Here is a 12,925-nt window from a genome sequence, read left to right as displayed (position 1 = left end):
AGCTCCCCCCCCCCCCCAATGTCCCTTAAATCCCAGTTAAAAAACTTTCCCCTACTCAACCGTAGTCCAATGTATAACATAGATTCTACTGTACCAAAAGTATCTACAAATTACCCAATACTTCTTATAAACACAATTGGAATGCAAAACAGTAACAGTACTTGTGTTTTGGTTTGTGAGTGAGAATAAAGATCTGGGCTTTTTTTTTTCATTGTTGGTTAGGGATTGGGGCAAAAATAAATCTTTATATCCGAGATCTGTTGGGTGTTTTTTGGTTGCTGGGGTTAGTGGTTTACAAGCTTCGAGGAACTCAGAGAGAGGGAAAAAAAGCTCAGTGTTTTGGTGTCACACTTTTAAGGATCAAAAGTCTTTTTTTGGGAGATGAAATGTGGGGATAAAGATTTGGAAACATAGCAAAAGAGAAGATTATGTTGTTTTAGCATTAACGTTTCGGATCAAGAGAAAGAACACTTGGGTTCTTTTGGGGTGAGGGAGGAAGAAGATAGGAGGCGGATGAGTCCGAAAGCTATTGTCTTTTGTAGTAAAACCGGTTTCGGTTGAATAAAAAAAGTATTGGGGCGTTGAGTTCTTTGTTCTGTTTTTTTAAAGCCTTTTTGCTCAACTGGAGTCGGTTCTTGTTAAGGCATGGTGTTTTTTTTTTGTGTGGACAAAGGAGTAAAAAGAAAGGTTTTGGGGTTTTGGTGTCGTTTGGAAGACTCTGGTCTGGTTAAAGGAGGTGTTTTGGGATTTTAAAGGTGTTATTCTACTTACTTGAAGGAAAAATGAGACTTTCTTCAGCTGGAGCCAATCCACAACCTCAGGAAGGTATGCTTCTATTTTTTGTGTGTGTATTCTCTATGTGTGTAAAGGAATAGATTGAGTTCCTTGGGAGAGATGAAGTTGGAATGATCTTATGGATGCTGATAGTGGGGTGCCAATTGGCTTTGTTTTTGGCTTTAGAAAACATTGGAAGAAGCTGAAATCTTTAAAATGTTAAATCCCAGATCAGTAATTTCAGTTTATTTGGATTTTCATTTGTTGGCTTGTGGAAGTTGTTTTTATTAGTTCCTTTTCTGGGGTGAAGAAGATTTTTAAAACTTCATTCTGCCTTTGATTTCATTACTCTTTTTTCCATGTCAAATTCGTGTATATATATATATATATATTTTGCTCTTCTCAAGCCTTTCTTTGGAGCTTAATGCAAACCCAAATTTGTTGGAAGTTTGGATTTTCCATCTTTCAAGCATCCCCTGACCTTTAGATTACATGCTTGACTTTATTTATTTTATCTTTTAACTTTTTGTTGAAATGGTTTTACATTATTGCAAGAACAGACCCCTCAGGGGAGGAGAGAGTATTGAACTCTGAGCTTTGGCATGCATGTGCTGGTCCTCTTGTTTCTCTACCTCTGGTTGGAAGTAGGGTTGTTTATTTCCCACAGGGCCATAGTGAGCAGGTTGGTATCCTTGAATTTTGGCTTAGCTTGTTCTTGGTAATGGATGGTGTGTATATATCAACTTGTATTTGCTTTATGGAGAATAAATCATGAAATATTGTTTCACTGTCTTTTCCGAGGAAATAAGTGAAAAAAAGTTATTTGCAGGCATCATATCATCATTACTGTACTTTTTCCTGTATGGATTTTGAAAGAATGTAAATATCTAAAGTGTGATCTTTAGATGTGTCTTTGTTAGCACCAAATACCATTTTACTGTATTGGCTTTTTGTGTGACATGAGCACATCCCAGCCTGGCCTGGAATTTTCAAACTTATCGGACTCTTAACACCAACATTAAAAACTTGCAATATACTTGTAATTATATTTGAAAATCCCCGGGAAACTCAGATTGTTTATTGTGAGAAAAAACGGTTCATCATATATGGTGGGAACCATCGGATGTTTTACGTTTAGTGCTTGCATAGCCATGGATCATAAGAAATTGTATGTGGAGCTCTATGAAATACATTTCTGGATCTTTCCATGTACTGTGGTTCGTTGTACTTGATTTGACATCATATTCAGTAACCAAGCATTTATTGGGTTTTTCTTTGTAGGTAGCTGCCACAACCAATAAGGAAGTGGATGCCCACATACCTAGCTACCCGAGCTTACCTCCACAACTTTTTTGTCAGCTTCACAATGTTACCATGCATGTAAGGCTTGTTTAATTTGGTTTTCCGATGCTATCTTCCATTTGGTTTGTCTCTGAAGCCCTGGAATTCGTAAACTTCAGGCAGATGTTGAAACAGATGAAGTATATGCACAAATGACCTTGCAACCACTGACTCCGGTATGCTATTTTATGTTGGGGTTTGTCTTGAGTTTTTTAGTCTTATCGATTGTTTCAAGTATTGAAGACTTCTTGTTCTGCAGCAAGAACAAAAGGAGGCTTATCTGCCTGCAGAATTCGGTACTCCCAGCAAACAACCGACAATTTATTTCTGCAAAACATTAACAGCCAGTGACACAAGTACTCACGGAGGGTTCTCTGTTCCTCGCCGTGCAGCTGAAAAAGTGTTTCCTCCACTGGTATACCATCGTTACCATTAGTGTTGATATCCCTTTTTTGCTTTTAGTTGCAAGGATGTATTTGTAGTTTTATTCTTTTAATCACTTACAGGACTTCTCCCAACAACCTCCAGCTCAAGAGTTGATTGCAAGGGACTTGCATGATAATGAATGGAAGTTTAGGCATATATTTCGTGGTTAGATTATTAAGAATTCCCATTCCCTCTTAAAATATGGATCTTTTTTCTTCATATTCCTTAACTAACAGTAATTGACTTGTCACCATGCAGGCCAGCCCAAAAGGCATCTCTTGACAACAGGATGGAGTGTATTTGTAAGTGCTAAAAGACTAGTTGCGGGTGATTCAGTGCTTTTCATCTGGTAGGTTGCTGGCTTGTCTTCCATTTTAGCTTGCTCCAGTGGAAATTCTAGATTGTAGGTATGTTGATGCTCAAACCTGTGTACGGGTTATATTGATAGGAATGACAAAAATCAATTACTTCTTGGTATCCGGCGAGCTAATCGACCTCAAACTGTAATGCCTTCATCAGTCTTATCAAGTGATAGTATGCACTTAGGGCTTCTTGCTGCTGCTGCTCATGCAGCTGCAACAAATAGTCCCTTCACTATATTTTATAACCCAAGGTATGATGATACTGCTATGCTTCACAGATTATTACTATTGCTATGTTCTGATTATTGATTCCTTAATCCATCTAAATTTATTCCTGTTCGATCCAGGGCTAGTCCATCAGAATTTGTTATACCTCTCTCAAAATACATCAAAGCTGTCTATCATACTCGAGTTTCTGTTGGTATGCGCTTTAGAATGCTGTTTGAAACAGAAGAATCAAGTGTTCGTCGGTAAGCTTCTTTTTATTGGCTTTTAACAGTTGATTCTTCTTAACAGTTGATTTTACAAAAGGATTTGATTATCATCCTTTTAACCTTGGAACTGATGCCTGACTGGCTTGGATTTCCTTGCAAAGGATTAATTTGCAGTCATGCTAAGATATGCTGTTCCATTTATGCTCTCTTCTAATGCCTTTTTCAATGATTCTTTGCTTGTGTCCCATTTCTTATGTTTACATGTGAACATTATTTAATTTGTATCTGATGATTGTGCATTGCCTAGATACATGGGGACGATAACTGGCATAAGTGACTTAGATCCTGCTCGGTGGCTAAATTCACATTGGCGATCAGTTAAGGCATGTTTAGAATGGTTGCATTGATCGTTTGTTTTTTTTATTATTTGTACATTTGTTGTTTTTGAGTTTCTATCTATGTTGATGATAGCGTGGAATTTGAGCTTATTCGTGCAGGTTGGCTGGGATGAATCAACAGCTGGTGAAAGGCAGCCGAGAGTTTCCTTATGGGAGATTGAACCATTGACAACATTCCCAATGTATCCATCTCCATTTTCTTTAAGGCTCAAGCGCCCATGGCCACTGGGATTACCTTCTTTTAATGGTATGCTAGCCTACTGCTAATTCCATGGCTGTACAGTGTAACTACTCAGTTTTCTTATTTCTGTAGCATCCTTATCCCTTTTGATTTGTCTCTCTTTGTTTATAGGCATCAAGGATGACAGTCTAGGAATTAGTTCTCCACTTATGTGGGTAAGAGGAGATGCAGCTCAAGGAATGCAACATCTCAATTTTCAGGGGATCGGAGATACCCCATGGATGAAGCCGACGCTAGAGGCCTCCATGTTGGGTTTGCAGAGTGACATGTACCAAGCTATGGCTGCTGCAGCATTGCAAGAGATGAGGGCTGTGGATCCTTCTAGATCAGCAACTGCTTCCCTTCTGCAATTCCAGCAACCCCAAAATGTCCCCGGCAGACCTGCCGCTCTAATGCAGCCCCAAATGCTTCAGGGTGTTTTCAAAGACAACCAGCATCAATCTCAGCCTCAAACTCAGCCACATGTACTTCAGCAACATTTGCAGCATCAGAATTCATTTAGTAACCAACAGCAACACCAGCAGCAGCAGCATCCGTTGTTTAGTAACCGACAGCCCCAGCATCCGCTGTTTACTAACCAACAACAACAGCAGCCACAGCAGCAACTGGTTGATCATCAGCAGATTTCTAATGCAATGTCTGGCGAATCGCAGTATGCTTCAGCCTCTCAATCCCAATCATCTCCATTGCAACCCATCCATTCACTATGCCAACAACAGAGTTTTTCTGATTCAAATAGGAACCCTGTTACCAGCCCTGTCGTTTCTCCTTTGCATAGTCTGTTGGGTTCCTTCCCCCAAGATGAATCTTCCAATCTGCTCAATTTGCCCCGAACCAACCCCATAATAACTTGTGCTGCATGGCCATCTAAGCGGGCTGCTGTTGTTCTCTCATCTGGGTCTCCACAGGTGGAACATTCGTGGCCATCCCAAACAAACATGTCTCAAAATTCAATCTCATTGCTACCTTTTCCCGGCAGGGAGTGCTCAATAGACCAAGGGGGTACAGAACCACATAGCCCTTTCTTATTTGGTGTTAATATAGAGCCTTCATCTGTTCTAATGCAAAACGGGATGACAGGCCTTAGGGGAGTTGGCACTGATAGTGATTCCTTTTCTATACCCTTCTTTTCTAATTATATGAGTACTGCAGGGACTGATTTTTTGGTTAATCCAACAATGACACCTTCCGGTTGCATTGATGAATCTGGATTCTTGCATTCTCAGGAAAACATGGGACAAGGAAACCAACAAACTAGAACCTTTGTTAAGGTTTGTTCCTTTTACTTCTTTTATTTATATGAGTTCGACTAGGTTTTTGAAGTTTTATTCGCTTCATCATGTTGCAAGTCTGATCTGTCAGCTGTGCTAAATGTGTTGATAATTGATACGAATGTTTTCACCATGAACAGGTTTATAAATCAGGGTCCTTTGGGAGATCATTGGATATTTCTGCATTCAGCAGCTACAATGAACTCCGCGGTGAACTTGCTCGTATGTTTGGCCTTGAGGGCCAGTTGGAGGACCCCCTGAGATCAGGCTGGCAGCTTTTATTTGTTGACCGGGAGAATGACGTTCTTCTCCTCGGCGATGACCCTTGGCCGTGAGTTTCCATTCTCCTTACTATTGTATAGATGTTTTCCACTGCCAACTTTTTCTTTAAATCCGGATTTATCTTTCGTTTTTTCTTCAACCAGGGAGTTTGTTAACAGTGTATGGTGTATCAAGATACTTTCTCCACAGGAAGTGCAACAGATGGGCAAACGAGGCAAGGAGCTTCTGAACTCTGTGCCAGTTCAGAGGCTCACAAATGGCAGTTGCGATGACTACGTGAATCGACAGGACTCCAGAAATCTGAGCTCCAGATTCGCCTCTGTTGGTTCTTTGGACCACTGAACGAATTCTTGACCGGTTATGAAACTGTTTTTCTCCTGTAATATCAGTCTTGCAAAAAAAAAAAAACCTATCATAGTATGTGGAAGCAGCTGCCTAACTAGCTTGAAGAGTGTATATTCATAAAAGCTACACACCATACATATATATTTATTAGGATATATCAAATATCTATGAAGCAAGCTTAGCTTTTTCCAACTCATTTCTTGAGTAACCAATTGTCAATGAACTTGATGTTCAACTATTTCTTAAGTCCCCCAACTTCTGATTTTTTTTCCAGCACATAACTCGAGTGTCATATGATGGGCACCATGAAGGCAATGTGCTGCAAATTGTCTGCCAAATTATGACCATACTTGGTTCTTAGAACTGAAAAATTATTAAGATTCTTCTGTTTTAGTTGGAAAAATAGGGAGGAATTCACATGCAAGCCGATGACAATGGGAGATTTTCTCAATGATTTCCATTAGAATCTAACTGAGATGGGACCAGGGGTATTGATTTCGGCAGACCATGACATGTTACAGAAAATGGCTATAAGTTTGAGCTAATCGACTCCAATTATTTGAATTTTTCAAATTTGAATAAGTTTGAATATTATTAGACCAATGTATTTCTTATTTTTGGTTCAACTTGATTTGATTAAAAATGTTAAATTGATATAAAATATGATTCATCAATTAAATTAACTTCAGATTTTTTCACTCGATTAGATCATACTCGAAAAAGACAGGGCCTTACCATGAGTGCAAGGCCCTTACACTAGGGGAATTTGGCACCCATATAGATACTCAAGGAGCCCAATTGAACTACTAATTTCATCCTTTTCATGCAACACAAAATTACGCCACACCATAAACACAAAAACCGTTCTTGGCCCATTTGTATCATCAGTTTTGCCTTTTGTGGATTGCTATAGTACTACACCCAACCACAACACGTGAAATGCGACGACGGCAATCGTCCAGTCCGGATAATATATTCTACCTGTGCAGCAGTTCTTTCGGCATCTAGGTTTTTTCTGGCCTCGGCCGCAGCTCGTTTCTCCTCCGCTCTTTGACTTGCCATTGCATTCTTCTTTACCATATGTGCTTGAGCTTTGGCCCTCATTTGCTCTACTTTTGCCTGAAAAAAAAAGACTTGTAACTATTTCCAATAGCTATATGATCACAAAAAATTACTGATACTTCGGTGATTGATTGCAGCTGATTCGGTTACGAGAGAAGACTCGAATCATATGCTTTAGATCTTATGAAGTCATGTGATTAAGTTAACTGCATGATCTCAACCGAAAACCAACTGCATTTCGAGTATGTCATGGTGAAAGGGCTTCTAAATACCTCGATTCTCTGCATTTCAGCTTCTAGTTTTGCTCTCTGCCGACTCTCCCATGCTTGAATTTTGATCTCCTCGCGCTTATACCTGAAAAATCGAAATATGCAATCGGAAAACGTAACTCGACGGGAGATAGTTTTAAGAGTATACATCATTATAAACGATTTGCAAAATGTTCCGTCGTATTAGAACCTTGCGGTATGCTTAGACTTCTTGGCTTCCTCCCATGCAACCGCTCGCTTTTCGTATTCAATTTGTTCAAGCTCCTTTATGTTAGTGGCTTCAACCGAAGGCATGCTTTTTCCCGTCTCGTCTTTGCTCGCCCAAGCGGCGATATTCATCTTCCCAAGCTGTACACCAAGGGCTACAATCTCTCTTCTTGTTTTCAGCTTCATGTCTTGTTCGGACAACTCTTTCTTGCTGTTATCAAACGGATGATGCGAGTCGGAAACCGTTGTGTGATTCAAAGGTGTCGATGTCGGTGCCACTCTATGCGGAGTAGACGGGACTGAAGATGTCGGAGTTCGGAGTGGGGTTGTCGCCCCTACAGGTGTGGAAGTCCTTGATGGCTCTTGACTTGCAGCAGGGGTCATTTCAGTTCCCATATCTCTCATGCAAACCGATCGAATGGTAGGCAAAACTACAAGCACAAATCAAAAGGTATGAGATTAAGATTATTCAAAACGACGATTCAGACATTTCGATGTTCTTAATAACGATTTCATCATGATGATCAAATCATACAATATTTCTTTATAATCAACCAGGAAGCACAATATGTACAATCTCCAAGTAGCAAATATGTAATCAAAGCTACCTGTTGTATCTTCTGCCGGACTTTTCGAACAAAATATATCTGTCCGAACCATTTCCCTCGGTTCCCGGCTTAGCATCTGCATTGGAGGATGACCGAAATCGAGTGTCTTAGCATCGGTTACCCCATTAACATTAAATCTATGATCAGAGTTTGCAGATTCCGGAGCAACTCTCATATTGGTAATTGGAATTCGATTAGCTTGGTTTTGAAGTGCATTCTTCTTAGCATTCATATCTTGCACGTTTTGCTTGTTCAATATCCATTTCTCGGCGTCATTCCACTTCGACGACATCGGTCTAGAGTACGACCTTGCCATCGAAGCCGGTACCGCTCTCTCCCCTCTATGAAACTCGAAGCTCGATGAACTGGCGTTACTATCCGAATCAGGATTTTCATCTTCAACCGTTCTAATTGGATGAATTGAGCTCGAATTACCGTTATCGATCTTCGAAAAACGCATGGATTTCGCTCGGCCTACTTCGATGCTCTCCCCTGGCAATGATTCTTTCGAGTGGCTAGTGATTTGCTCGTTTAGACTACAATCCATCATTGACTCATCGGACACTTTAACTGCATAGGTTTAGATAACACAATGCTCAAATACTAAAACAATGTTTACCTATAACTAATTCACAGACACCATGAGAATTCAAAAGTGGAAGATTTTCACCCATATTTCCAGGAAATGAGAGAGGATCATGAAAAAGAGAGAGAAAATAACAAACCTTGTTCATCAAAGTGTTCATTTTTAGAGGCTAAGAGGCTGTTGACAAACTCAGAATCTTCAATCCTAGAAGGAGATGTCCTCGAAGAATTGCCATTTGATCCATCTTTCTTTCTCAGATGATGAGGCCCCATCAGCTTCATCCTCAGTTTACTTGGTGAAATACCACTCTGCAGGTGTGGATAAAGCAAGGGATTTTGAAGGAAAGAAGAAACAACTCGTAAAACACAAACTTCAAAACCCACCATTAACATACAGAAACTTACCTGAACTTTGTCTATTCTTTCATACTCCATTAGATGTTTCTCTCTCTCAAATCACTTTTTTTTTCTCACTCTAAAGTTGCTGTCTTTGTAGACGGAGAGGGTAAAAAACACGAGAGAGACTATGTTTTTAGTGTTTTGTAGTTGACAAGTGTATAGGTCTTTGACCACTGTTCAAATCATGATTTTTTCTTCTCCACCCACCTCATCATCAACCTTCTGCAACTTCCATCCAATAAGATCTCGCCACATCATTACAATGTGGTTTCACCTGACGTGGCCGTATTGGCGGCCCCGACGCCGTTTTAAAGTTTCAAACTCTGGACTCAAATGGAAAAACAGGGAATTCTTCCATTACTACAAGAGTGAATTACAAATTGTACCACTGAGCTTTATTCTTGCTACTATATTGGTTACTAAAATTTACTTTTTTCAATTTAATCACTGAATTTTTCAAATTGCTCATGTTTTGAACTTCTTTCAATTTTTATGGATTCCGTACTCTGTCTACCGTGACCAGGGATGGAACCAGAATTCTTTTTCAAGGGGAGAAACATATAATTAACAATAAAATTAGAAGTGACAAAATCAAAATATATCAAAACTTAAAAGTCTAAATATGTATTTATCACTATATATTTTTAATAATAAAAAATTGGGGGCAGTGGCCCCCCTTGAAGCCATGCATAGTTTCGTCACTGACCGTGACTAACTATCACGCTGTCTATTGTCGATCATCACCAATGTCAAAAAATTTCATTAAGTTAATTTCACACTTTCGAACGAAAATATAATATTTAAATCAAATGAGATTACATGCTAAAATATTAGATTAGATATTGATTATTAATCAATCGATTAGGCAATGATTGTGTTGATTTCACACATTATATGTCTATTGTATTAAGATCTCACAATGAACTAAGGGTGCGTTTGGTTCACGGAATGTAAGATTACCAGTGGGAATGTAAGATTACCAGGGAATAGGATTACTGGGAATGTTGTATTTTGTGTTTGGTTGACTTAGCAGGAATGTAAGATTACCGTGTTTGGTTAAAAGAATAAAATATTATTGAATGTATATTTGACCAAATTGTCTTTATTATATATTTGTATAATATTACAAATTGGAAAATATTTATATATTTTCTTTAAAAAAAATTAAATTTATAATATTTATATATTTTTTACAAAATTAAAAATATAAAAAAGGTTTAATGAAAGGGTAAAATTTTATTTTAACCCCTGAACTTCATATAAAATTTTAATTATAGATTTTTTTTTATAAATCTAAAATAATTTAAGGATAAATTTGTAATTTAACCTTCGTATAATTTTTATTATTCAATGACAGAAGAATAATATTTTTGAAAAAAAATAAAAATTTAAGGGCATTTTAGTCCAAAACGTCGGTAATCCAACAATACCTAAGGAAAGGGAGGTAATGACATTCCCGGTAATATACCCCAAAAAATCCACTATTGGTAATCTTACATTACCGGGAATGAGATTCCCGACCTAACCAAACGTGGGAATGTGGATTCCATTCCCATGGGAATCCCACATTCCCCCATCCAAACACCCCCTAAGGGTGATGCCACTGAAGGTTTGACACTTAAGATAACCGGTGAGAGTTTGGGGGTCTTGAAGAATGAGGTGAAACTGATTAGGGTTTGAGATTTAAAAAATAATAATGTGAGGTAAGTGATAGTTTAGGGTCGAGACGATGAGTGTTTAAAGTACAAATAATTTAAAACTCGAGTAAGTAAATTTAAAAATTAAACTTCAACAAATAAAATAGGAATAAGGGTAAAATAAAGTGATTAATTTTGTAATTTACCATTACTACAAACAACTAATCTTTGTAGCAATGTTTTAGTTCCTCTGAAAGGGGTTTTAAACCAAAATACAAAACAAATTCATGGAAATGATGAAGACCACCATGGCCTTCTCAAGGACAGTAATGATGGGGGGGGGGGGAGTGGGAATTTCATTTAAGCATGTATAGTAACTTGCATGGCCTGCCGAAAACAGTAACAGAATCACTGTCAATCATTCCAATTGGAAATCCATAATCATCAACATTTCTTTTTTTATTTACATTGCTGGATCATGGCCTGCAAAGGAACAAGCTTGACACCCTTTAAAATTAAAAATACAAAATTGATTCAGTTTGACTCTGAAATTATGCACCAGAATTGGCAGAACACATAAAATAGAGTAATAGACTGCAATTAATAAATAATATGTTATAAATATAAGGTAAAAAGATACCTAACGCCTTCGTACTTAAAAGAAAAAACTAATGTGGCATTTTACTCTTTTTTTTTTTTACCTAATGTGCCCTCTAAGTTAAAAAAATTTAATGTAGTAATTTGATCAATATTTTCTGTTGTTAACTAACTGTTCTGTTATTTTGTGATGTCGTAACACGTTAAGCAGAACATCCTATTTCTCTATCTTAACAACTCAAGAAAAATAACTTAATCTGACCCTCCTATTTGTTTGTCTTCTATTTTGTTCACTAAAATTTAATTTTTTTAATTTAATCACTCAACTTTTGAATTACTCTTGTTTTAATCATCATGATTTATTTTCTTAATATTTATGTATGAAGCAGAATTTATTATTCTTATTTTATTAATATATGATTAAAAATTTAAGATTATATTGAAACAAAAAATATTCCAAAATTATAATTAAATTGAAAAATATTCTTTATGCTTTATATATTTCCAAATCTCCAGTCACCTCTTTATCCTCTCATTTCATTTTTCTTCCTTTTGAACCAAAGATTTTTTTCCTTTCATTGCCCGATAAAATAGCTCATCCTCAAATTTTTTTAATTTTTTTACAAGTTTAATATGAGTTCATTGAATCTTGTAATGAAAGAAAAAAAAGAAATCTTGGGTTGAAAAGAAAAAAATGATACATCATACATAAATGACACATCATAAATAAATACTAATAGAATAAATCATGATGATTAAAATAGAAGCAATTCAAAAGTTGAGTGGTTAAATTGAAAACTTCTAAATTTTAGTGACCAAAATAGAATAGAAACGAATAGGAGGGCCAAATTGAGTTATTTTATCGAGTTAGAAGACCAAATTGAGATAGAAAAATATGATGTCGGTCTGCTTAACGTGCCACATTAGCACAAAACTTCGGTGCCATTGATTAAAGATGAAAAACATTGGTCAAAGAACCATATTAGGTGCAAAAAAAGTTGACGGCCACGTTGGTTTTTTTAAAAGTACAAGGGCCTTAGGTATCCTCTTGCCTAAATATAGTAATATGTGACAATAAAAAAAATTATTTAAATAATAAAAAATAGAATAAAAATAAATATATGATTAGAAACGCGTTGAAGCATGTATTTACATTGTTTTCTTAAAGATAGATTTTCGGTCACTCGATCGTATGTCTCTCAAGATACAATAATTAGATGATCAGTTACAAATGCACTTTTTTTGAGATCACGAATTATTCCATTGCCTTCATCTATCACAAAAAACTAAATGAGAAGAAAATAATAGTTTTTTGAGTTATTTTAATTGTGTTTAATCTACTATGTTTATATGATATTTATAAGGATTTCATATTGTGAAAGACCTAACAAAACCTTTCATTAATGGGAATCAACCAATTTCTAAAATTATAGTTTGATTAAAAGAACCTTTTAATATTTATTCTTTTAATTTTAAAGTATAATTTATTAAAATGCATGTTTTATTTGATTTAAAATATTCGTAAACTCATAGAAAACTCTATCGTTTGTGACATTCACGTTACTCACGCCGTATACATCTACATTTTTATACACCAACAATTAATTCTACATTTTCCTCAACAACTTAAATCAATTTTAATTTTTCATTTAAAACTCTAAAATTATCCAATTTTCCCCCACCATAA

The 12,925-nt window shown here is 36.7% G+C and overlaps 2 protein-coding genes across 2 annotated transcripts; one reads left to right on the top strand and one right to left on the bottom strand.

The window, feature by feature from the left end:
- Nucleotides 1-211: 211 nt before the first annotated feature.
- On the top strand, nt 212-5,871 carry LOC120137488 (auxin response factor 6-like). The gene is made up of 14 exons (XM_039153222.1): nt 212-825; nt 1,335-1,456; nt 2,056-2,154; nt 2,235-2,291; nt 2,375-2,530; nt 2,622-2,706; nt 2,800-2,890; nt 2,990-3,154; nt 3,251-3,373; nt 3,645-3,720; nt 3,835-3,982; nt 4,088-5,247; nt 5,388-5,578; nt 5,673-5,871. Exons 1-14 carry the CDS (start codon nt 783-785, stop codon nt 5,869-5,871), a joined length of 2,715 nt encoding a protein of 904 aa, XP_039009153.1. The 5' UTR covers nt 212-782.
- An 861-nt stretch (nt 5,872-6,732) lies between these two features.
- LOC120137495 lies at nt 6,733-9,103 on the bottom strand. The gene is made up of 6 exons (XM_039153229.1): nt 9,011-9,103; nt 8,746-8,914; nt 8,021-8,590; nt 7,396-7,843; nt 7,209-7,290; nt 6,733-6,993 (listed from the first exon to the last, which is right to left on the bottom strand). Exons 1-6 carry the CDS (start codon nt 9,038-9,040, stop codon nt 6,790-6,792), a joined length of 1,503 nt encoding a protein of 500 aa, XP_039009160.1. The 5' UTR covers nt 9,041-9,103; the 3' UTR covers nt 6,733-6,789.
- Nucleotides 9,104-12,925: the final 3,822 nt, after the last annotated feature.

Source organism: Hibiscus syriacus, unplaced genomic scaffold (genome assembly GCF_006381635.1).
Source record: "Hibiscus syriacus cultivar Baekdansim isolate YM2019G1 unplaced genomic scaffold, ASM638163v2 tig00110674_pilon, whole genome shotgun sequence".
Lineage (NCBI taxonomy): Eukaryota > Viridiplantae > Streptophyta > Magnoliopsida > Malvales > Malvaceae > Hibiscus > Hibiscus syriacus.
This window is presented reverse-complemented; position numbering and strand designations above follow the sequence as displayed.

Coding starts and splice junctions, on each gene's coding strand:
- LOC120137488 (XM_039153222.1), top strand. CDS start 783: ATGAGACTTTCTTCAGCTGGAGCCAATCCACAACCTCAGGAAG. Junction 826..1,334: donor CAATCCACAACCTCAGGAAG/GTATGCTTCTAT, acceptor TTGCAAGAACAG/ACCCCTCAGGGGAGGAGAGA. Junction 3,374..3,644: donor GAAGAATCAAGTGTTCGTCG/GTAAGCTTCTTT, acceptor TGCATTGCCTAG/ATACATGGGGACGATAACTG.
- LOC120137495 (XM_039153229.1), bottom strand. CDS start 9,040: ATGGAGTATGAAAGAATAGACAAAGTTCAG. Junction 8,591..8,745: donor TGAACACTTTGATGAACAAG/GTTTGTTATTTT, acceptor AAACCTATGCAG/TTAAAGTGTCCGATGAGTCA. Junction 6,994..7,208: donor CTGAAATGCAGAGAATCGAG/GTATTTAGAAGC, acceptor TTTTTTTTTCAG/GCAAAAGTAGAGCAAATGAG.